The 22262-nt window shown below is 41.6% G+C and overlaps 1 protein-coding gene across 5 annotated transcripts in view; it reads left to right on the forward strand.

Moving 5' to 3' along the window:
• The window catches only part of LOC128694035 (forkhead box protein E4), a 258511-nt gene that overhangs the window by 174454 nt on the left and 61795 nt on the right, over nucleotides 1–22262 (forward strand). For all 5 annotated transcript variants that reach the window (XM_053784029.2, XM_053784031.2, XM_053784027.2 and 2 more), the window contains exons 3-7: nucleotides 3658–3751; nucleotides 5813–6320; nucleotides 8191–8301; nucleotides 10876–11053; nucleotides 11519–11657. In XM_053784029.2, the coding sequence (XP_053640004.1) occupies nucleotides 3658–3751; nucleotides 5813–6320; nucleotides 8191–8301; nucleotides 10876–11053; nucleotides 11519–11657 (1030 nt within the window). The remainder of the gene's footprint in view (nucleotides 1–3657; nucleotides 3752–5812; nucleotides 6321–8190; nucleotides 8302–10875; nucleotides 11054–11518; nucleotides 11658–22262) is intronic.

Consider the following 22262-nt stretch of genomic DNA (forward strand, 5'->3'; position numbering starts at 1 on the left):
AGCCCTTCAAAAACATTAATAAACATCAAAATGCTTTACAAGGGTAAAGTTGTATGTGTTCTCTTTAAATGAGTGACTTGCCTGTTAGATATTGTGGCAAGAGGAGGTTTTAAGAGGAGGCGATACATTATGACACTTAGCTGTTGGCGGCCCCGGCGTCGACCACGGAAACAACTCAGTCCGTGTCACTGCCCCAGGATAAATAAACAAACATTCAGATGGCACTGGATATCTTTGCTTTTCTTTCTCTTCTTTCGCCTCAATTTCTCTCTCTCTCTCTTTTTTACACAGGGTTTGACAAAGTTAGGTTAAGGGTCCCTAGCTTTATTGACAAGCTATTTACAGGTAAAGAATTCCCAACTTTATTGACAAGCTAAGAGCTGTTACCTACATCAGCTCATTTGAAAGCATTTTTATTGTTATGAAACATACAGGTAGGGAACAGGATGAAGTTGGAGCCATCTGTGGACCAGCATTTTCATTTGATCAACTGACTATTTCGCTGACATCATAACACTGTACGAATGTGTTCCAGACTTGAGTCATCCTGGGGATAAATAATCTCAGATGAAGTGATGTTCTGGATAAGGGTACAGCCAGAGTGAAGTTGCTGCTTTCTGCCAGTCTTGTGGTACAGAAGCTGGCTTCTCGCTGTCCTCGAAGTGGATCCAAGTGTGGTACTTTGACAATATTGACCTTGTACATAACAGTAAGGCCACCCACATCCCTCGTGTGTTGAAGGCTGCTGAAATGACAGATCTCTCTCTCTCCTCTCTCTCTCTCTCTCTCTCTCTCTCTCTCTCTCTCTCTCTAGCTCCACATCACACACACTATGCACCCCATGCACTTGGCTACTGGTAATGTCCTTGATTGTGGTGGAAGTGGAGGTAGATACTTGGAATGAGGTATTGGAAAAGATGTTGGAAACGTGTTTGGCAATGGAGTTGGTGGGGAGGACTATGTCTCTTCTCTCCGCAGTGTCTTCTCTATGTGTATTGAAGATGTTATATGCCCGGCGTCTGCAGTCTCTAATGAAGTGCCGAAGATAGTGAAGTTTAGAAAATACTTGTTCAATTAGCGAGCATTCTTCCTCAAGGAACTCATTGTTGCAGATTCGGAGCGCACGCAGGAAAAGGCGTGCACTACAGCAGACCAACAGACCAGCTGCAGTGCTCCACTATTCTAACTTTTTTTATTCTCATGTAGATTTTCTAATAAAAACCCTACAAATCAGTCCTCTTACTGCTCAAATAGATTTTTCTAACAAATGCCCTACAATGTAATTTTCGACTACTCATGTTGGTTTTTTAACAAATTCTTTACGAAGTATTATTCGGCTACTCATGTTGGTTTTCTAATAAATGCTTCACTAAGCAGTCCTAGACAACATGGAGGGTGTTACGCCAAATGGTCCGAACTAAGCATTTCCTGTTCACTCAACCATTCCTACTCATGAAAACAGAAAAAAGTTGCACATAAAACTTTTATTGAGACGTTTCGTTTTATCAAGACATGACTCGAGCGAAACACTGTCCTAATAAAACTTTTTCTGCAACCAGTATCTTTGTCTTTATAACTTTGTCTTTAAAACTATTTCCCTTTCATGGGGGATGATGATGTTAGGAACGCCTTATATGTGTTCTGGCTTGCTGTCAGAGGCTCTGGTCTGTTTCAACTATATGCTAACTAAGGAGAGAGGAGAGATGGAGTACAAGGGACAAAGGTGGTTGTAGGAGTGCGACAGAGATCAGTAAGAGCCGTGGCAGGTTAAACCACGGAACGGGTGGGTTTGAACCCATGGAGAGTGAGTCCTTAAACTCCAAGCCAGTGCTTAAGTCACTCGGCCGAGTGGCTTACGCACTGACATTTTGTTTTACGACTCACTCGCCATGGGTTCAAATCCCACCCGTTCTGTGGTTTGTTTGTAATCGTGTTATTACGATTTCTTGAGTCATGATACAGGCTGGTTGCCAGGCAAGCACCAGACAAGCATGGCTCAGGGCCGGGCTGCAGGAGTAGGAAAACTCGAAAAACATCAAAGGCATAAACTTATATCAAAGGTAGATAAAAATTAAATTTGTATTTTTTGAGTGCATAGTGGCATTAATGAAGTGTACAACTTTGTGAAAGCATATAATTAAGAAAATATAAATAAGGTTCTTAAAATAACAATTCAAAAGAGATCGAAACAAAGGGTTAAAATTAGAAAAGTTTAAAGTCAGAAAACAAATAGATAAGCGCTAATTGGAAAATAGAGTTACATGTCATAAACCATACCCCGGCCGGGATTGAACCCGCGGTCAGAGAGTCTCAAAACTCCAGCAATCGTGTCATTACGATTTCGTGAGTCACGTTAGAGTTACATGTGTTCGGAATAGGTTAGCATAAGCATTACTGAAGTAAATAAACTAGATATTTGTGTGGGTGATATGGCACAACACTTACGATAATCGCTGTATATAAACAGGGTCTGCCTATCTTGACAATATTTCTCATACTGCTACTCTTTCTTTTATTTCTTGGACATCTACTCTTTGTATTGTTTCTCATTCATCTACTCTTTGTATAAATGCTCACACATCTACTCTTTGCATTATTTATCACACATTTATTCTTTGTATTATTTCTTATACATCTACTCTTTGTATTTTTACTCATACATCTAATCTTTGTATAATTTCTCATACATCTATTCTTGGTATTATTTCTCATACATCTATTCTTGGTATTATTTCTCATGCATCTATTCTTTGCATTATCTCTCACGCATCCATTGTATACAAAACCCAGGAGGATCATTAAATAGAACGCAATGAACACGTGAATGACCTGGGAGTAAATAAATAGGTTAACCTTTCTTTCAAACACAATAAGGCAATGTCACGAGATTTAGAAAAACGACTAGATGGATAATGAGAACTTTGAAAACAAGGGAAATAGTATCAATTGTGACATTTTTCAAATCGCTTCTGCTCTCTTGTTTAGAGTATTGGCCAGCGTCGACGGCCCCGTTCAGGATAAGAGGAGATATCATAAATGGAACAAACACCAGTTATTTAAATTACTGGGAATGCCTCTAAGTCCTAAATATGTACTCGCTGGATCGGAGGAGAGAAACATAATACATCCGTTAAAAGTACTTTAGGGCCTAGTTCCATATCTGGAGTGAAAGATATGAAAGGAAGTGAAAAATAAACCCAGTGAAAAACAGGGGCACCGTGGGCACAACAGGAGAACGTTGTCAATATCCGCGGACCCAGACTATTCAACATCTTACCAGAAGATATCAGAAACACTGCTGGGGCAAGTGTAAAAGTATTCAAGAGAAAACTGGACAAGTATCGCCACAAGTGCTAGATCAACCAGGCTGTGATAGATATACGGACCAACAGCCTCGTTGACCAAGCGAGCACCAGAAAAGCCTAGCCCAGGACCGGGTTCCGAAAGTATAAATACAAGCTCTCGAAACTCAAAAGCATACTATCTTTGTTATATTTCTCATCTACACTTCTTATACCTCAACCTTAATGCTGTTATTACTCTTTTTCTTTATCTGTTTTTATTTTAGTTTCTACAGTTTTCTTTATTGTAAAGTTTTTATCTGGTGGGGTGTTGAGACTAGCTCTGAGCAGGGTTGTGTGTGTGTTCCCCATACAGGCTACGGTGGAGGCGAGCTGGCAGATGTCATCAAGAGGGAAGACGAAGCCTACCACTACGCAACCCCCACACCACACCCTAACCACCATTATAGGTAGCTATAGCACACCATCTACCATTATTGTTAAGTATCTTAATATGTAATACCAACTACCATTACAGGTAACCATAGTCACTGTCGCAACTACCATTACATGCCGACACATGCAGCCCCTGGGATGGATTCATGGAATTCTTTATTTTCAATGAAGTGCAAAATTCCACTTGCATGTATTCTAGAGTCTAGATCTAGGTGAAATCTTAAAAGTTCTAAAAATGCAGACATAGCTCCTCTGCACCCTGGGCGTAGTAAAACTTAGACAAAATTACCGGCAAGTAGCATTAACATCACACATTATTAAAGCCTTTATTTAATACGATAGTGAGTCACCAAATTACAAACCTATAGTAAAGTACAACCCAAATCATCATGGATTTAGAGCAAGAAGATTATGCCTGTCATAAATGCTAAACCAACGCGACAAGTTCACGGAGGCTCTGGATAAATATCAAAGCAGATGTGGTCTGTACGGACCTCGCAAAGGCATTTTACATATGCCATCATGGAATGATAGTCTATTAAACAAGATCAAATATAAAATGAAAACTAAGCAGTTGGATATTAAATTTTCTGATGAATAAAACACAAAGAGCAGTGGTAAATAAGGAATAATCTACTCTTAACTAATTAGGTTAAAATATTCAGTATCCCAACGCATGGTACTGGCACTTTTATTTTTTTTTTAATTACCATAACAGACACAGATAAAAACACTATAGCCACAGTTTCACATCAGTCTTGGAAGATGATACTAAAATAAGTATATAAGATATAAGCAGACTTTCAATGGGCGGTAGAAAATAACTTGATTTTTAATGGTGACAATGCCAATTGTTCAGAAGTGAAAAGAATGAAGAACTCAAAAGCGGCAATGTATACAAAACACAAGAGGACCAACTGATAGAATGAAAGGAACAAATGAAAGAGCCTGAATATAATGTCAGCTGACGTATCATTTAAAGAACACAATATGACAAATGTTGCAAAAACCATGAAAATGACAGGGTGGACAATGACAACTTTCATGGCAAGACAAATACTACCAATGGTGACATTTCAAATCACTTACGTTATCTCGCTTAAAATACCGATCAGCGTCGACGGTTTTGTTCAGGGCAGGAGAGATCTGAGTTGAAACAGATACAAACTTCGTTTAAAGTTAATAAAGCATTTAAACTTCTAAGAACGCCTCTAAGTACTTAAAACTTACTCTCTGCAGTGGTAGAGAGAAATACCTAGTATCTATTGTGAGCTTACACACTTCCATAACAAAGTACTAAAGTGAGAGACGGGAGGTGTAAAATAGACCTAGTGAAAAGCAGGGGGTACCACTGGCATAATAACAGTAAAACTCTCGAAATCAGTCGCAGATATATCACACACAGGAATACATATAGGTATCATAACTATCACACTAACCACCATTACGAGTGAGTAACCTCACCAACTGGTATTACGGGTAACCACTGTATCTTTCCCATATCACAACAAAAAACTATCGTTATAGCAAACTTTCATCACCATCATGCCTTATTACAATCGCCACTATGGAAAGCTAAACTTGTGATATACTTGGTCATAGAGCTTTATATCACTTGATACATGAACACTTACTCAAGAGTAGAAATTTGCATGTCGCACAACTCTGTGCAAGAAACAAAATATTGCTTCCTTGATGCTGACAGTTTAGTTTAATTTCAGTTACTGTAATTATCTCATGGCAACCATCACTTGAGATCAACTAGTGCAACTCTAGTTTTCATAAATGTTTATTGATGAGCTTTATTGTACCTATCAGCTTATTTGCCAATCCTATTACACTTATGCAATATTATTTTATATATTTTAAATGGATATGGATTATTTATATGTGTATCTTTAAAATGTTTATATACCATCATGTGATATATATTTGAACGTTGAATGCTTTATGGAAAAGGTAGCCATTTGTACACATATTGTTTGTGGTACAGTAATTTGTGTATTTAATTGCATTTTCTCTCTCCTTGTCGAATGGCATGACGTTGATACTCCGCTTTCTACCACTGTATCAAGACCGGACATGTACCCAAAACTCATGCACATGCCCACCACTGACCCAGAGCATCATGCCTCCGTCAAAACCTACGATCAAATCAATTCCACCAGCACCCCGCATGTCTTCGACGCACCCAAAATGTATGATAGTAAACTCTACGACACTTCAAAAGCCTACGACAAGCTCTACGGGGGAAAGGAGTACGAGAAAATGTCCTTAGACCAGATGGAAAACACAACCTACGACAGTCACGATGTCAAATCATACGACAAAATGTATGCCACTAAAATCCACTTGGAGTCGCAAATAGATGATGGGTCATACGAGAAATGCTATGAGAAAACTTACAAGACTCTCGAAACGTCGGACCCGACGTCTTACGAGAGACAATACGACTCCTCAAAGGTGATCGAGCCGGTGGACTCGACCACATACGAGAAGACTGTGCAATCGCTGGACACACCTTCATCCATCCCAGAAACCCCAGAAAAATCTCCATCACGCGGATCCAACGGCAGTAAAAAGGTAAAATCCTAAGCATTTCTCAAAAACACGTTTCAACTGCTATAACTTAGCATTCTTAATTTGTTGCAGTCTTAGTAGTTCAACTGTGTGAGACTGTTCATCCAAACAGGCTCCTGAGACTGATTTTGCCATTACAGTCTTTGTTGCGTTCTTTTTTTTTTCATTTTAGGTGCCTTAGATTGAAGTCTCCAAGCAATAGTAAAATTGGAGCTGGGTTTGATATGTCCTCAAGATAGTGCTCAATTTTAATAGTCTTTGAACTGTTTTAAAGTTGCATCTGGTGGGCTATATACAATTACAATTGCTAGTTTTTTATTTTGAATTTTAACCACCAGAGCTTCAACCACATCATTTGTGGTATTAACTCGGTGCATATGAGCGACTCTTTAGCATACAGACCATCTCCCCTCCTTGTTTGTTTTTCCAGTCACACCTGAGTAGATTGTACCGAGGAGCCCAAATTTCGTTGTCTAAGTAGTTTTTACATAGGTTTCCATAAACACAGCAAACATTGCATTGGACTCAGTGAGAAGACCACTGATAAATTGTATTTTGTTGTTGTTACTCGGTTTAAGACCTTGAATGCTTGCAAAAACAAATGATGTTATACGTTATTTGTCACTGTGCTGAGGGCCTTTTTCTTGGATTTAATATGTATGGCTCCAGTGAGCCCGCCAATGACTTTCTTTTCAGTACAGGATGTTCCTGGGTGGCGATATATTCTTACCACTTGTTGCCATTCTATTCTGTTTCCTGGTACTAGAAAATCACTGCTGCCAACATGGTTTGAATTTCTATGAACATTTGTATGTTCATATTACCTTACAGTCTTCGTTTCCTTCACACAGAATGCTGAGTAGTTTGTATAAAAGTAGTGACCCTTGTATAGAGTCATGACACAATGACGGGTGGAAGTATGTGCAAGTCTTGAAATGACATACTCCTTTATTCAAGAGTATGGCATTTCCTTGGGTTGTCATATTTACACATACCATTTCTTTTTGCAGCTGGTCTACATTTGCAAATTAACCAGCAGTAGTGCCGACACTTTTTTTTTTTACGATATCCCTGTTTTATTGAGTCCGGGTTGGGGACCACTTCGTTTACAATGATTGTAACTGACTTCTGTGCTACTAAATATATAATGGAGCTTGTAGTGGGGTTTGTAGCCAAATCAATACTAAGACTGGAGGCTGTGGGGAAGGGGGTTTTATTGTTCTGGTTACATGTACCTTTTCCAGCGAGTCTACACTCATATCCGAGTCACTTGCTGAAATTTAAATGTTTTGGATATTATCAATAGCCTCTCATTCACATTCCCGCTCTGAGGGAGCTGTCCCGTGGTTCTGTTGGTTCCCAAGTCCTATAGCTGGTTTATTCTCCTATGCTTTATATATCTCGGGTAGACTATCCTCCTGATTACTGCTATTCAGTACCCTCCTTAGTACATTCCTGAATCCTCTCCAAAGCCCCATATCCTTGTTGCAATCTCAGAATCACGCTAATAAATAAAACTAAAGATTATGCTAATTTCACATTATATACAAACTTAAGACCTATCAAAACAAAATATTTATTTTTATAGTAATAATGCAATATTAATAAAAAATAATTTTTTACGTAGTAAAAACTCATCTACAATTACAAAAAGATATCTTTAGTCAAGGATATATACACCAAGAGGCGTGCATCTCTCAGTGTACATACACAGAGTTTAATTTAACCCTTATTTTAAGAACTGTATAATCTTAATTGGTGATTGGTGGTTTACAGGTTAGAAAGAACGTTAATGACCATATAACACTCACACTGGGAAATAAACAAAAACTTCTTGTACAGAAACTTATTGTTCCTGGTTTATATCTTCCAGGAAGAGAACACGAGAGACACAAGTGACTCTGATCCCAACAAGAAACCTCCGTACTCCTACGTCGCCCTCATCGCTATGGCCATCAAGGAAAGCCCGGAGAGAAAACTACAGGTGAGCAGAAACAGGAAGGAAGGAAAGAAGGAAGGCAAGTAAAGGGAGGGAGGGGGTTAAAGGAGGGAGAAGAATGAAGGTGAAGGGAAGACGGATATAGGTAAAGAGAAGGATGAAGGTGAAAGGAAGAAGGATGGAAGTGAAAGAAGAAGGGAGTAAGAAGGCGAAGGGAAAGAAAAGACGGATATGAATGGAAGAAGAAAATGAAGGTGAAGACTGGAAAGGTAAAAAGGGAAGAAGATAAATAGAGAAAGGGGGAGAGGAAGGAAAGGAGGAGGTAAAAGAGAAAAGAAGGAGAAGGAAGGGTAGAAGGAAAGAAAGGACGGAGGAAGCAAGGCAGTTAAGAATAAAAGAAAAAGCGGTGGGAGGAAAAACAGTTGAGAGGATGGAAATGGCGAAGGAAAAATGGAAGGCAGTCAACTGAGAAAGACAAAAGAACTAATGGTGAAAGAACAGATGATGCTGAAGCCACATGATACAACTCGATCGCACATCACACGTTATACATTTTCGTCAAGACGACAACGTTTTATTTGTACAACATTTTTTTTTTCAAGTCGGTAGAGATAGCTGAGGAGAGCATCGTAAAAAGGCAGAAGGAAGAGTCAGATGTGGCAGTTAGGTGCGGTACAAGTAGAAAGATTCAGTATGATGGTAATGTATTACCTGAGGCTTGGCCAACTGAAAACTTCCTTTCTTTCGAAAAATAGCGCTGGAATTTTTTTTTTTACCCAGATCTATTTTACAGGCTAAGAGTTTATTTCAAAGTTCAGACTTATCTAAGGTATACTATCACCCCCTGGGATACGACCCACAACAGTCGACTAGCATCCAGGTACCTATTTACTGCTAGATGAACAGGCGCAGCAGAGGTAAGGAATCATGCCCAACGTTTCCACTCGTGCCGGTAATCGAACCATGGACACTCAGCATGTGAGATGAGTGCGATACCCCGTCATTAGGGCTGTTTTTAAATACTGTCTTTAATTTATCATCCTTTTTTAATGATTTCACCAAGTTCTGTCCGAACCAGAGCGCTCAGCTGCATGGATTTAGAGAGTAAACGTAAAGTAAAATAAGTCACAATAATGTGACTAAAACAAAATGACAATTAACCCACAATTCTGAGAAGAAACTGTTGACGATGTTTCGGTCCTTCTTGGTCTACTCGCGGTTAAGGACGTACCGAAACGTCGTATAAAGTTTCTCACTTATTCGAATTATTCTTTCACACTACAAAGGGAACAAACAGACACGCACACACCAGGTTGTATGTACACACAAGCACTCGCACACTCTCCAAAACTTCAGTAAATATGAATTTATTTGCTGCACTGATTACAATGTTTATGAGAGCAACACACCAAAGTTTCACAAGAAGAAAAAATTCAATACAAAATCTTAAAAAATCAAACGTGTACAAGGCACATTCGAGTACGAAACATAGGTCATATGAAACTCGGGAGAGAAAGAGAATGATGAGAGTGTGTAAATAATAAACAGAGATAGCGTAAGAATCTAAAGTGGAGTATTTGAGAGAATTTCAAGTGCGAGATGACAGTTACGAAGAGGTCGGAATTCTGGACTAAAGATAAAGGTGACTTCAGCATTTGATGTAGCACTAACAACAACACTAATAACCTGATTATGCAATGCAAGATGCTAATGTTGTTCGGAAGACGAGAGGATTTAGATAGAAAATATGCGCTGTAGTCCCAGCAATATTAAATAACAATGTTGTGTGTGTGTGTGTGTGTGTGTGTGTGTGTGTGTGTGTGTGTGTGTGTGTGTGTGTGTGTGTGTGTGTGTATGTGTGTATGTGTGTATGTGTATGTGTGTGTGTGTGTGTGTGTGTGTGTGTGTGTGTGTGTGTGTGTGTGTGTGTGTGTGTGTGTGTGTGTGTGTGTGTGTGTGTGTGTGTGTGTGTGTTATAACTGCGTAAATTAATCTATCGAAAAATTAACATTTAATTTACTGTAAGTAACACTAAGTAATACGCGTCATTTAAACATATTAAACTACTGTATTCTTAACAATATTTTTAGGAAATTTAGAATAAGCCAGAATCAGGTCACCTGAAGATTCGCTTTATTTTGAAGGAAAACTAACCTAACCTCACTTTGCTATAACTTATGTAACATAAAGCTATTTAATTTACATGACCTATATAATAATTTTCATAATTATGTCTCAGTGTTTTACTCTGGGAGAAAGGAGAGGTAAAATCTTTATATGGCCCCAAGTTTCTTATATGTTACTTGATTTTTCCCGATGAAGGAGATATACACCGAGAGGTGACTCACGAAATCGTAATGACACGATTGCAAACAAACCATACCACGGGCGGGGTTTTTTTTCACCGAGAGGTGTTTATCTCAATCTATGTACACCGAAAGTTTGATCACTATTTTAGAGATTAAAGTACTCTTGGCTCGTGGTGAGTAGATTGCATGCAGTCTTAATGACCCTTGATAGGTTTTAAACACAATTAACCAACTAACCAACTTTTACATTATATAACTGCACAGGATATTTATACACTGAAATACAATCTCTTAACGGTGCCTTTCTCAGCTGAGTGAAATCTACCAATGGATCGCCACAAAATTTCCCTTCTACGCCCAGCAAAACGCCAAGGAGAAGCAGGGATGGAAGAATTCCATCCGCCATAACCTGAGCCTCAACGAATGTTTCGTGAAGACCCCGCGGGAGGGGGGCGGAGGCGGTGGCAAGGGCAACTACTGGACGCTAGGTAGGTCCTTATGATCTACTTTTGAATACTATATTTTAGCAGCTGTTAAGTTAAAAACAGATTTTGGTTGCCACTGTGTGGGAATGGGAGGTAGGAGGCATATTTCAATAACTACAAGTTAGCAGATAGATATCAATAATTGTAAGGTAACAAAGTAGACGCTGACTCTAAATAAGTGCAAGGTAGGTGTTAATTGCAATGTGGAACCTAGCTGTCAATAATTCCAAAGTACGTAGGTGCCAGTCATTAATGAGTCGCGGTATATATTAAAAACACTGAAGATGGTTTAATAAGGAAGATAATAGACCTCGCGACTAACCAGAGGAATTCTGTTACCCTATAAACTTATAATGCAAACTGGACTATGTTTCGGTCCGCTCAATTTGCAGGTTGTTTATTAATTGTTCCAGCCACGTTATCGTGATTTATTTTACTCCTATGACGTTGTTTTCTTGCTCCACACAGATCCAATGCACGAAGACATGTTCGAGCACGGTAACTACAAGCGCCGACGGAGGATGAAAAGGCCCAATATGTACCGACACGCCTACGCTTACCCAGACTACCTAGGTCTCACCTCCAGAGCCTTCTTTCCAACCTCTCCGTGAGTACTGCTAATTAGTTTAAGGCGGTATGCTCACTTATGGGACATCCGTGACACACCTGTTATCATTTTCAAGGGTTCTTCGTCTCTAGCTGCCAAGCCTGAAGACATATTTTCTTGTTAACTGTGTGGTTAATTAACCAGGCTGTTTGCTGCTAACAGCCTTCACGCCTACAAAATCCTCACAATCTGCCCCTCGGAGCATTGTTTAATCCTCCCACTCTGGTATATCTGCTGCCTTATTATATATTCAGGTCTGCCGTACGTGAGGTTTCAATTCGGATATAGTACCTAAGTGTTGTGCTCTATCATAGACAAGTTTTTCATTCTGCACTGAGAAACCTAGGCGTTATATAAGTCGCAAGTACTGAGGGATTCTTCATATGCTATATACTGTGAGTATTATGTCAGCCACAAGTGCATAAAACTTCTTCATATGTCATGTGCTGTGAATGTTTTGTTACCTGCAAATGCTTAAGTGTTCTGCCTATCATGTCATATACTATTTTTCATGACTCAGGAAATTAAGTAGTGTTCTAGTTTCGTATAGTTTTGTGTGCTGCTGGCCATATTTGTCTTTGCAACCCTTATGTAAAGTATTTTCCGCTACGTATGTGTGTGTACTCACCCACCTATTTGTACTCACCTATTTGTGGTTGCAGGGGTCGAGTCTTAGCTCCTGGCCCCGCCTCTTCACCGGTTGCTACTGGGCCCTCTCTCTCCCCGCTCCATGAGCTTTATCAAACCTCGTCTTAAAACTGTGTATGGTTCCTGCCTCCACTACGTCATTTTCTAGGCTATTCCACTGCCTTACAACTCTATGACTGAAGAAATACTTCCTACTATCTGACTCATTTGTGTCTTCAACTTCCAATTGTGGCCTCTTGTTTCTGTGTCCCCTCCCTGGAACATCCTGTCTTTGTCCACCTTGTCTATTCCACGCAGTATTTTATATGTCGTTATGTCTCCCCTGACCCTCCTGTCCTCCAGTGTCGTCAGGCCGATTTCCCTTAATCTTTCTTCATAGGACATTCCCCTTAGCTCTGGAACTAACCTTGTCGCAAACCTTTGTACTTTCTCTAGTTTCTTGACGTGCTTTATCAAGTGCGGGTTCCAAACAGGTGCTGCATACTCCAGTATGGGCCTGACATACACGGTGTACAGTGTCTTGAATGATTCCTTATTAAGGTATCGGAATGCTGTTCTCAGGTGTGTGTGTGTGTGTGTGTGTGTGTTAGTTACCATTTGGTCCTAGACACATGTCGATTAGACACTAGGTCTGTTGTATGTGCATGCGTGTGTGTGTGTGTGTGTATGTGTGTGTGTACTCACCTATTTGTGGTTGCAGGGGTCGAGTCTTAGCTCCTGGCCCCGCCTCTTCACCGGTTACTGTGTGTGTGTTACCATTTGGTCCTAGGCACTTCACCGGTTACTGTGTGTGTTACCATTTGGTCCTAGGCACATGTCGATTAGACACTAGGCCTGTGGTATGTACATGCGTGTGTGTTAGTTACCATTTGGTCCTAGGCACATGTCGATTAGACACTAGGCCTGTTTGTGTGTGTGTGTGTGTGTGTGTGTGTGTGTGTGTGTGTGTGTGTGTGTGTGTGTGTGTGTGTGTGTGTGTGTGTGTGTGTGTGTGTGTGTGTGTGTGTGTGTGTGTGTGTGTGTGTGTGTGTGTGTGTGTGAAAACGGAAAACTGCAATAAACAGTTGCAACCTGTCCATGGATTGCAGAGGATCGAAACGCTGGCAAGAATTTACAAGCTCGCTGCGTGTGTATGTCTGTCCGTGTTTGTACTCGCCTAATTGTGGTTGCAGGGGTCGATACTCAGCTCCTGGCCCCGCCTCTTCACTGAGTGCTACTAGGTCCTCTCTCTCCCTTGCTCCATGAGCTTTATCATGCCTCATCTTAAAGCGATGTATGGTTCCTGCCTCCCCTACCTCACTTGCTAGGCTATTCCACTTCCTGAATACTCTATGACTGAAGAAATACTTCGCAACATCCCTTTGGCTCATTTGGGTCTTCAGCTTCCAATTGTGACCCCTGTTTCTGTGTCCCCTCTCTGGAACATCCTGTTTCTCTCCACCTTGTCTATCCCACGCAGTATTTTGTAAGTCGTTATCATGTCTCCCCTAACCCTCCTGTCCTCCAGTGTCGTCAGGCCGATTTCCCTTAACCTTTCTTCATAGGACATTCCCCTTAGCTCTGGAACTAACCTTGACGTGCTTGATCAAGTGTGGGTTCCAAACACGTGCTGCATACTCCAGTATGGGCCTCACGTACACGGTGTACAGTGACTTGAACGGTTCCTTACTGAGGGATCGGAACTGTGTGTGTGTGTGTTAGTTACCATTTGGTCCAAGGCACATGTCGATTAGACACTAGGCCTGTTGTACGTGCATGCATGTGTGTGTGTGTGTGTGTGTGTGTGTGTACTCACCTAGTTATACTCACCTAGTTGAGGTTGCGGGGGTCGAGTCCGAGCTCCTGGCCCCGCCTCTTCACTGATCGCTACTAGGTCACTCTCCCTGAGCCGTGAGCTTTATCATACCTCTGCTTAAAGCTATGTATGGATCCTGCCTCCACTACATCGCTTCCCAAACTATTCCACTTACTGACTACTCTGTGGCTGAAGAAATACTTCCTAACATCCCTGTGATTCATCTGTGTCTTCAGCTTCCAACTGTGCCCCCTTGTTACTGTGTCCAATCTCTGGAACATCCTGTCTTTGTCCACCTTGTCAATTCCTCTCAGTATTTTGTATGTCGTTATCATGTCCCCCCTATCTCTCCTGTCCTCCAGTGTCGTCAGGTTGATTTCCCTTAACCTCTCCTCGCAGGACATACCTCTTAGCTCTGGGACTAGTCTTGTTGCAAACCTTTGCACTTTCTCTAGTTTCTTCACGTGCTTGGCTAGGTGTGGGTTCCAAACTGGTGCCGCATACTCCAATATGGGCTTAACGTACACAGTGTACAGGGTCCTGAATGATTCCTTATTAAGATGTCGGAATGCTGTTCTGAGGTTTGCTAGGCGCCCATATGCTGCAGCAGTTATTTGGTTGATGTGCGCTTCAGGAGATGTGCCTGGTGTTATACTCACCCCAAGATCTTTTTCCTTGAGTGAGGTTTGTAGTCTCTGACCCCCTAGACTGTACTCCGTCTGCGGCCTTCTTTGCCCTTCCCCAATCTTCATGACTTTGCACTTGGTGGGATTGAACTCCAGGAGCCAATTGCTGGACCAGGTCTGCAGCCTGTCCAGATCCCTTTGTAGTTCTGCCTGGTCTTCGATCGAGTGAATTCTTCTAATCAACTTCACGTCATCTGCAAACAGGGACACCTCAGAGTCTATTCCTTCCGTCATGTCGTTCACAAATACCAGAAACAGCACTGGTCCTAGGACTGACCCCTGCGGGACCCCGCTGGTCACAGGTGCCCACTCTGACACCTCGCCACGTACCATGACTCGCTGCTGTCTTCCTGACAAGTATTCCCTGATCCATTGTAGTGCCTTCCCTGTTATCCCTGCTTGGTCCTCCAGTTTTTGCACCAATCTCTTGTGTGGAACTGTGTCAAACGCCTTCTTGCAGTCCAAGAAAATACAATCCACCCACCCCTCTCTCTCTTGTCTTACTGCTGTCACCATGTCATAGAACTCCAGTAGGTTTGTGACACAGGATTTCCCGTCCCTGAAACCATGTTGGCTGCTGTTGATGAGATCGTTCCTTTCTAGGTGTTCCACCACTCTTCTCCTGATAATCTTCTCCATGATTTTGTATACTATACATGTCAGTGACACTGGTCTGTAGTTTAATGCTTCATGTCTGTCTCCTTTTTTAAAGATTGGGACTACATTTGCTGTCTTCCATGCCTCAGGCAATCTCCCTGTTTCGATAGATGTATTGAATATTGTTGTTAGGGGTACACATAGCGCCTCTGCTCCCTCTCTCAATACCCATGGGGAGATGTTATCTGGCCCCATTGCCTTTGAGGTATCTAGCTCACTCAGAAGCCTCTTCACTTCTTCCTCGGTTGTGTGCACTGTGTCCAGCACTTGGTGGTGTGCCCCACCTCTCCGTCTTTCTGGAGTCCCTTCTGTCTCCTCTGTGAACACTTCTTTGAATCTCTTGTTGAGTTCTTCACATACTTCACGGTCATTTCTTGTTGTCTCTCCTCCTTCCTTCCTTAGCCTGATTACCTGGTCCTTGACTGTTGTTTTCCTCCTGATGTGGCTGTACAACAGTTTCGGGTCAGATTTGGCTTTCGCTGCTATGTCATTTTCATATTGTCTTTGGGCCTCCCTTCTTATCTGTGCATATTCGTTTCTGGCTCTACGACTGTTCTCCTTATTCTCCTGGGTCCTTTGCCTTCTATATTTCTTCCATTCCCTAGCACACTTGGTTTTTGCCTCCCTGCACCTTTGGGTAAACCATGGGCTCATCCTGGCTTTTTCATTATTCCTGTTACCCTTGGGTACAAACCTCTCCTCAGCCTCCTTGCATTTTGTTGCTACATATTCCATCATCTCATTAACTGGCTTCCCTGCCAGTTCTCTGTCCCACTGAACCCCGTTCAGGTAGTTCCTCATTCCTGTGTAGTCCCCTTTCTTGTAGTTTGGCTTCATTCGTCCTGGCCTTCCTGCTTCTCCCTCCACTTGTAGCTCTACTGTGTATTCGAAGCTTAAAACCACATGGTCACTGGCCCCAAGGGGTCTTTCATATGTGATGTCCTCGATATCTGCACTACTCAAGGTGAATACTAAGTCCAGCCTTGCCGGTTCATCCTCTCCTCTCTCTCTTGTAGTGTCCCTTACGTGTTGGCACATGAAGTTGTGTGTGTGTCTTTGTGTGTGTCTCTCTCTGTGTGTGTATGTGTGTATCTGTGTGTGTGTGTGTGTGTGTGTGTGTGTGTGTGTGTGTGTGTGTGTTAGTTACCATTTGGTCCTAGTCACATGTCGATTAGACACTAGGCCTGTTGTATGTGCATGCGTGTGTATGTGTTAGTTAGTTACCATTCTGTCCTAGGCACATGTCGATTAGACACTTGGCCTGTTGTAAATAAGTGTGTGCGTGCGTGCGTGAGTGTGTGTGTGTGTGTGTGTGTGTGTGTGTGTGTGTGTGTGTGTGTGTGTGTGTGTGTGTGTGTGTGTGTGTGTGTGTGTGTGTGTGTGTGTGTGTGTGTGTGTGTGTGTGTATGTGTGTGTGTGTGTGTGTGTATGTGTGTGTGTGTGTGTGTGTAAATGTGTATATGTAAATGTGTATATGTCAATGTGTGTGTAAATGTGTGTAAATGTGTGTGTGTGTGTGTGTGTGTGTGTGTGTGTGTGTGTGTGTGTTAGTTACCATTTGGTCCTAGGCGCATGTCGATTAGACACTAGGCCTGTTGTATGTGCATGCGTGTGTATGTGTGTGTGTGTGTGTGTGTGTGTGTGTGTGTGTGTGTGTGTGTGTGTGTGTGTGTGTGTGTGTGTGTGTGTGTGTGTGTGTGTGTGTGTGTGCGTGCGTGTGTGCGTGCGCTTTTGTTTTTTCCCTCTCTACTATGAAGTGCATGCAGTAAGTGAGGAAGGGAGGCTGGCTGTGATCACCTGGGAATGACTCACAGCACTGTGAACTCAGCAACATCAACACTGCTGAGAAACAAGAGACATGGTTAGGCATGCGAATCCGTTAACAAGCAGAGACATCAAGAGCGAGCCAGACCATTTATACTCTATAAAGTCGATCTCCATACTATGATACCCCGAGGACCTGGACCTTAATGGAAATGTTACAGTATATGTGAACGTGGCAGCTTCGTGAAATTGGTATACTTATTGCGTGACACAGAATATGTACATGATGCATTAGACAGACAGAAGTGCTCCCGACGCTGCGTGAGCACACCTGAGCTCGTTACAAGAGCTGATTCTTAACCACTACAAATAATTTAGCCTTTAAAACCACGGTACGGGTGGGGATCGAACTCATGGCAAGCGAGTCGCAAAACTCCAGGCCAGTGCATAAGCCACTGGGCCACCTGGCTACAATAAGATTCATCCAACTAGGTATATTTATACACCATAGGGAGGTTAGCATGGGCCCCACTGTGACTGGCCTGGAGTTTCACGACTCACCCTCCACGAGGGTTTGTTTGCAATCGTGTTATTATGAGTTCGTGAGTCAATTTAGCCATTATATATATATATATATATATATATATATATATATATATATATATATATATATATATATATATATATATATATATATATATATATTCATTTATTTATTCTTCGAATTACTTGATTGGGCTTATTTCTTGATCACGAGTCTCCGAATAAGCAATTTGTTGGTTTATGAAATTTAAAGCCTATCGAGGGTACAGACCCAATGAAGTGAGGACAGACGAACAATAGATCCTGAGTCGGAGAGAAAGAGCCAGGGCTTGACCCAGCCACGGAGAAATCATGGCACGTTGAGCACTGCAGGCAGACAAATCAATGAACGCGGCAGGCCCAGGATCTAGAGACACAGGATCCGGCAAGTGAGTTCTTAGATCCTACTCTCGATGGCTTGGTGTAGTTCTAAGCAGAAGTAGAGGTGGACAGTGTGTATGATATTCTATGATCTGGAGGATGTCGTGAGATCCTACAGATCCTTGCTAGTGAGAGTTCCCAATACTGGAAACTCTCACTAGCAAGGAAATAGAAGTTTAGTCATGAAGAAAAACAAGCTTACGAAAGCAAGACTATCATTATCATCTTTGTACTTGATTCATAACAAGATCCTACGTTACTAGAACAAAATGAATGGTGCAAGTTGTGTCTCAGGACAGTGTGTTTCGCAGTTGTGCAGTATATCACTGGTTGAGTAGATGATATCACTATGTACACTTGTGAATTTTGCAGTGCTTTCACGTGTTCCTTGACAGTCCAGTAGTGGTCATATAGTTGTTGCATTTGGTGAAGGTGTAGCACATAATATTGCTGTTGGCTGCAATTTCTTCTTGGTTGTTTTCTGAAATGTCGGTCATTTCGTACTGCAGTTATGGTTAAAGCAATGGTAGCTTGTCTACCTCTGGGATAAGCACACTGGAGTTGTCAGATTTGATTCTGTGTGTTTAAGTGGAGTTAACACCTGGAAACTTTATTTCTGGAAGGTTGTTAAGACGAAATATTCCACTGGCGACTTCATCTGAGGTTCCTGGGTAGGTGAGAGCCAGAAAAGCATTTAAATTACTGGAAACGCCTTAAAGTCACGGGAGCACAGGAGAGAGAGAGAGAGGGAGAGAGAGAGAGAGAGAGAGAGAGAGAGAGAGAGAGAGAGAGAGAGAGAGAGAGAGAGAGAGAGAGAGAGAGAGAGAGAGAGAGAGAGAGAGAGAGAGAGAGAATGATAATATATTCCTAGAAAGTACTTGAGGGTCTTGACCCAAATCTGCCCAAAACCATAATATCATATTGGACTGAGGGACATGGGAGGAAGAGCAAAATAAACCCTGCGAAAAGCAGGGGAGCCGTGGACACAATGAAAGTACATTGTATCAACATCTTACTAGACGATATCAGAAACACTGCTGGGACAAGTGTAGAAGTCTTCAAGACGAAACTGGACAATTATCTTCACCAGGTGTTAGATTAACCAGACTATGATGGATATTTGGGTCAGCGGGCCGCGGCAAGCAACAGCCTGGTTGACCAGAGAAACACCAGACAAGCCTGGCTCAAGGCTGGGTTCCCGGAATAGAAATACTCGAAACTCATCAACGTAAATCTTAAAGATTTACATTCGATTCATTGCAGATGCAGTGTTAGTGAGGCTGTTGAGTGACTTGTAGGATCTTCTGAGTGTCTGGCTGTGGGAGCGTGATTGCTGCATAAGCAGACGTTTTGGTAGTGCTGAATTTTATCTGGTCTTCAAACTTCTTGATTTCTTTCCGAAATGGGCATTTGGCTGCAAGGGTATGGTGAACACTTTTGCAGTTAAGGTGTTTTTACCTAGAAGTGGCAGAGCAGTAACTGTAAGTGTGGCCTTCATTGCCGCATTCAGAACAATATCTTCTTTTTATCTTAGTGGGCAGTCCTTGGAAATGTGGGCATATGAGTAGAAAACTCAGTATGGGTCAATGTGATGGTAATGCTCCTATTCTTTGGTCTTTTGGTTGATATGGTAGTAAAAGAAGTGTAGATCGTTGTTAAGAGCTTGAGAGGCCATGGAGATCTTTGTGAATTTGACCTTGAACATCTAGGAAGCGTTGGGAATTTTCATGATCTCGTCTACTATGGGCCAGTCGTTCTGGTCCTTGGTGAGGTTTCTCGCATCGCTTGTTGATTGGCAGGTAATATCACGCACGGTACAGCCTCTTGATGAATTGTGCCTTCTTGGCCCTCAGTATCGATGATAGAAGGACTTCAAAATGTTCTTCGAGCACCTTCATAGCAGAGGTAGTAACTATCTTGTCCGCCTCATCGTGGCTGCAGTAGTCAGCAAAGAAGATGTAATTTGCTGTGATCAGGATGGACAGTTTCATGTGTAGGATGTTCCTCAGGAAGGAAGCAAGAGTTCTCTCCAGCAGGTCAGTTATTCCCCACTAAGTGACTAAATTTTCACTCGATGTGACTGCACCGTGGTGAAAAAATTCCTCCCCGATGGGAAACGAAAAGAGAATCAGAGGTTGACCTGCAGCTGCTTCCTCGCTTAGTGCAAGAATGATTCCACGAGGGTTCTTAAAGCTGCATTTCACATATAAACTATCAATGATACTTTAATTTTTAAAATAAATATTTAAGTACACTCAGCACATATACTATGAGATATATATACCTCTCAGTGTATACATTACGTGAGAATTATTTTCTAATTACTTTATGCTTAAATATTGGCAAGGGCCTCTACAATGCAAAGGAAACAAAACGGTTATTTCAGGGAACGAATTTAGATACAGAAATATGGTATGCAAGGTTTAATTTTCTGTACCATATTTGACATGATTAATTATTTTAAGTAGTTTACATCTGCAAGAATATATAATGATTATCTGAAGATTGAGACACTTATGCAGCATATGGAAATCTTTATTCAGGAAACGTTTCGCCACACAGTGGCTTCATCAGTCCAATACAAAGAGGAAGGCGTAAGGAGAGGAGGAGAATGAGGTAATCAGTCCCTCAACCTGGAGTCGATGTGTTCAGTCCATCAATCTTGTAGATTGAGGGATTGAGGTTGAGGGACTGATTACCTCATTCTCCTCCTCTCCTTACGCCTTCCTCTTTGTATTGGACTGATGAAGCCACTGTGTGGCGAAACGTTTCCTGAATAAAGATTTCCATATGCTGCATAAGTGTCTCAATCTTCAACTTGTCGGTTTTTCAAACCATTCATCACACATAATGATTATCTGTTATCTGTCAGTGATTCTGGCGATTTTTCTACGGCCCGGTCTAAGATCAGGCTTCACAGGTTGGAAAGGAAACAACACAGGATTGAAAAGTACATAAGAAAATAAAGGAATGTGTGTACTGAATGTAAGCAGAAGTTTGTAAAAATAACCAGTCATTTTATGTGTCCATAAAAGAGAAAGAAAATATCAGCAATCTTCCACGGTGCAATTTTATTTTATTTTTATAAGAACATAAGAACGAAGGAACACTGCAGAAGGCCTACTGGCCCATGCGAGGCAGGTCCAAGTCTCCTACCGGCTTAAGCCAATGCACCCAACCTAGTCAGGTCAGGTCACATTGACTTAAGGGAGGAACACGGCAACCGACCTGGTAGCACAAGCTATCAGGTCTAACTCACACCCACCCACATCTACTCATGTATTTATCCAACCTATTTTTAAAGCTACACAACGTTCTGGCCTCTATAACGGTACTTGGGAGTTTGTTCCACTCATCCACAACTCTATTACCAAACCAGTACTTTCCTATATCCTTCCTGAATCTGAATTTTTCCAACTTAAAACCATTGCTGCGAGTCCTGTCTAGGCTAGATATTTTCAGCACACTATTTACATCCCCTTTATTTATTCCTGTCTTCCATTTATACACCTCAATCATATCCCCCCTAATTCTACGTCTTTCTAGAGAGTGCAGTTTCAGGGCCCTCAGTCTATCCTCATAGGGAAGGTTTCTGATACATGGGATCAACTTCGTCATCCTCCTTTGTACATTTTCCAGAGAATTTATATCCATTCTGTAATACGGTGACCAAAACTGTGCAGCATAATCTAAATGAGGCCTAACCAAGGATGTATAGAGTTGAAGAACAACCTGAGGACTCCTATTATTTATGCTTCTTGATATGAAGCCAAGGATTCTATTAGCTTTATTGCGAACACTTATGCACTGTTGTCTTGGTTTCAGATTACTGCTAACCAGAACTCCTAAATCTTTCTCGCAATCCGTAATATTAAGATCTACATTATTTAGTTTATATGTGGCATGGTTATTGTCCTGTCCAACATTTAGAACTTTGCATTTGTCTATATTAAACTGCATCTGCCACTTCTCCGACCACTGCATCAGTCTATTCAAATCTTCCTGGAGTGCTCGAATGTCCTCGTCAGAATGAATTCGACGGCCTATTTTGGTGTCATCGGCAAACTTGCCGATGTCGCTCTTTATGCCCTC

Source organism: Cherax quadricarinatus, chromosome 33, assembly GCF_038502225.1.
Source record: "Cherax quadricarinatus isolate ZL_2023a chromosome 33, ASM3850222v1, whole genome shotgun sequence".
Taxonomy (NCBI): Eukaryota; Metazoa; Arthropoda; class Malacostraca; order Decapoda; family Parastacidae; genus Cherax; species Cherax quadricarinatus.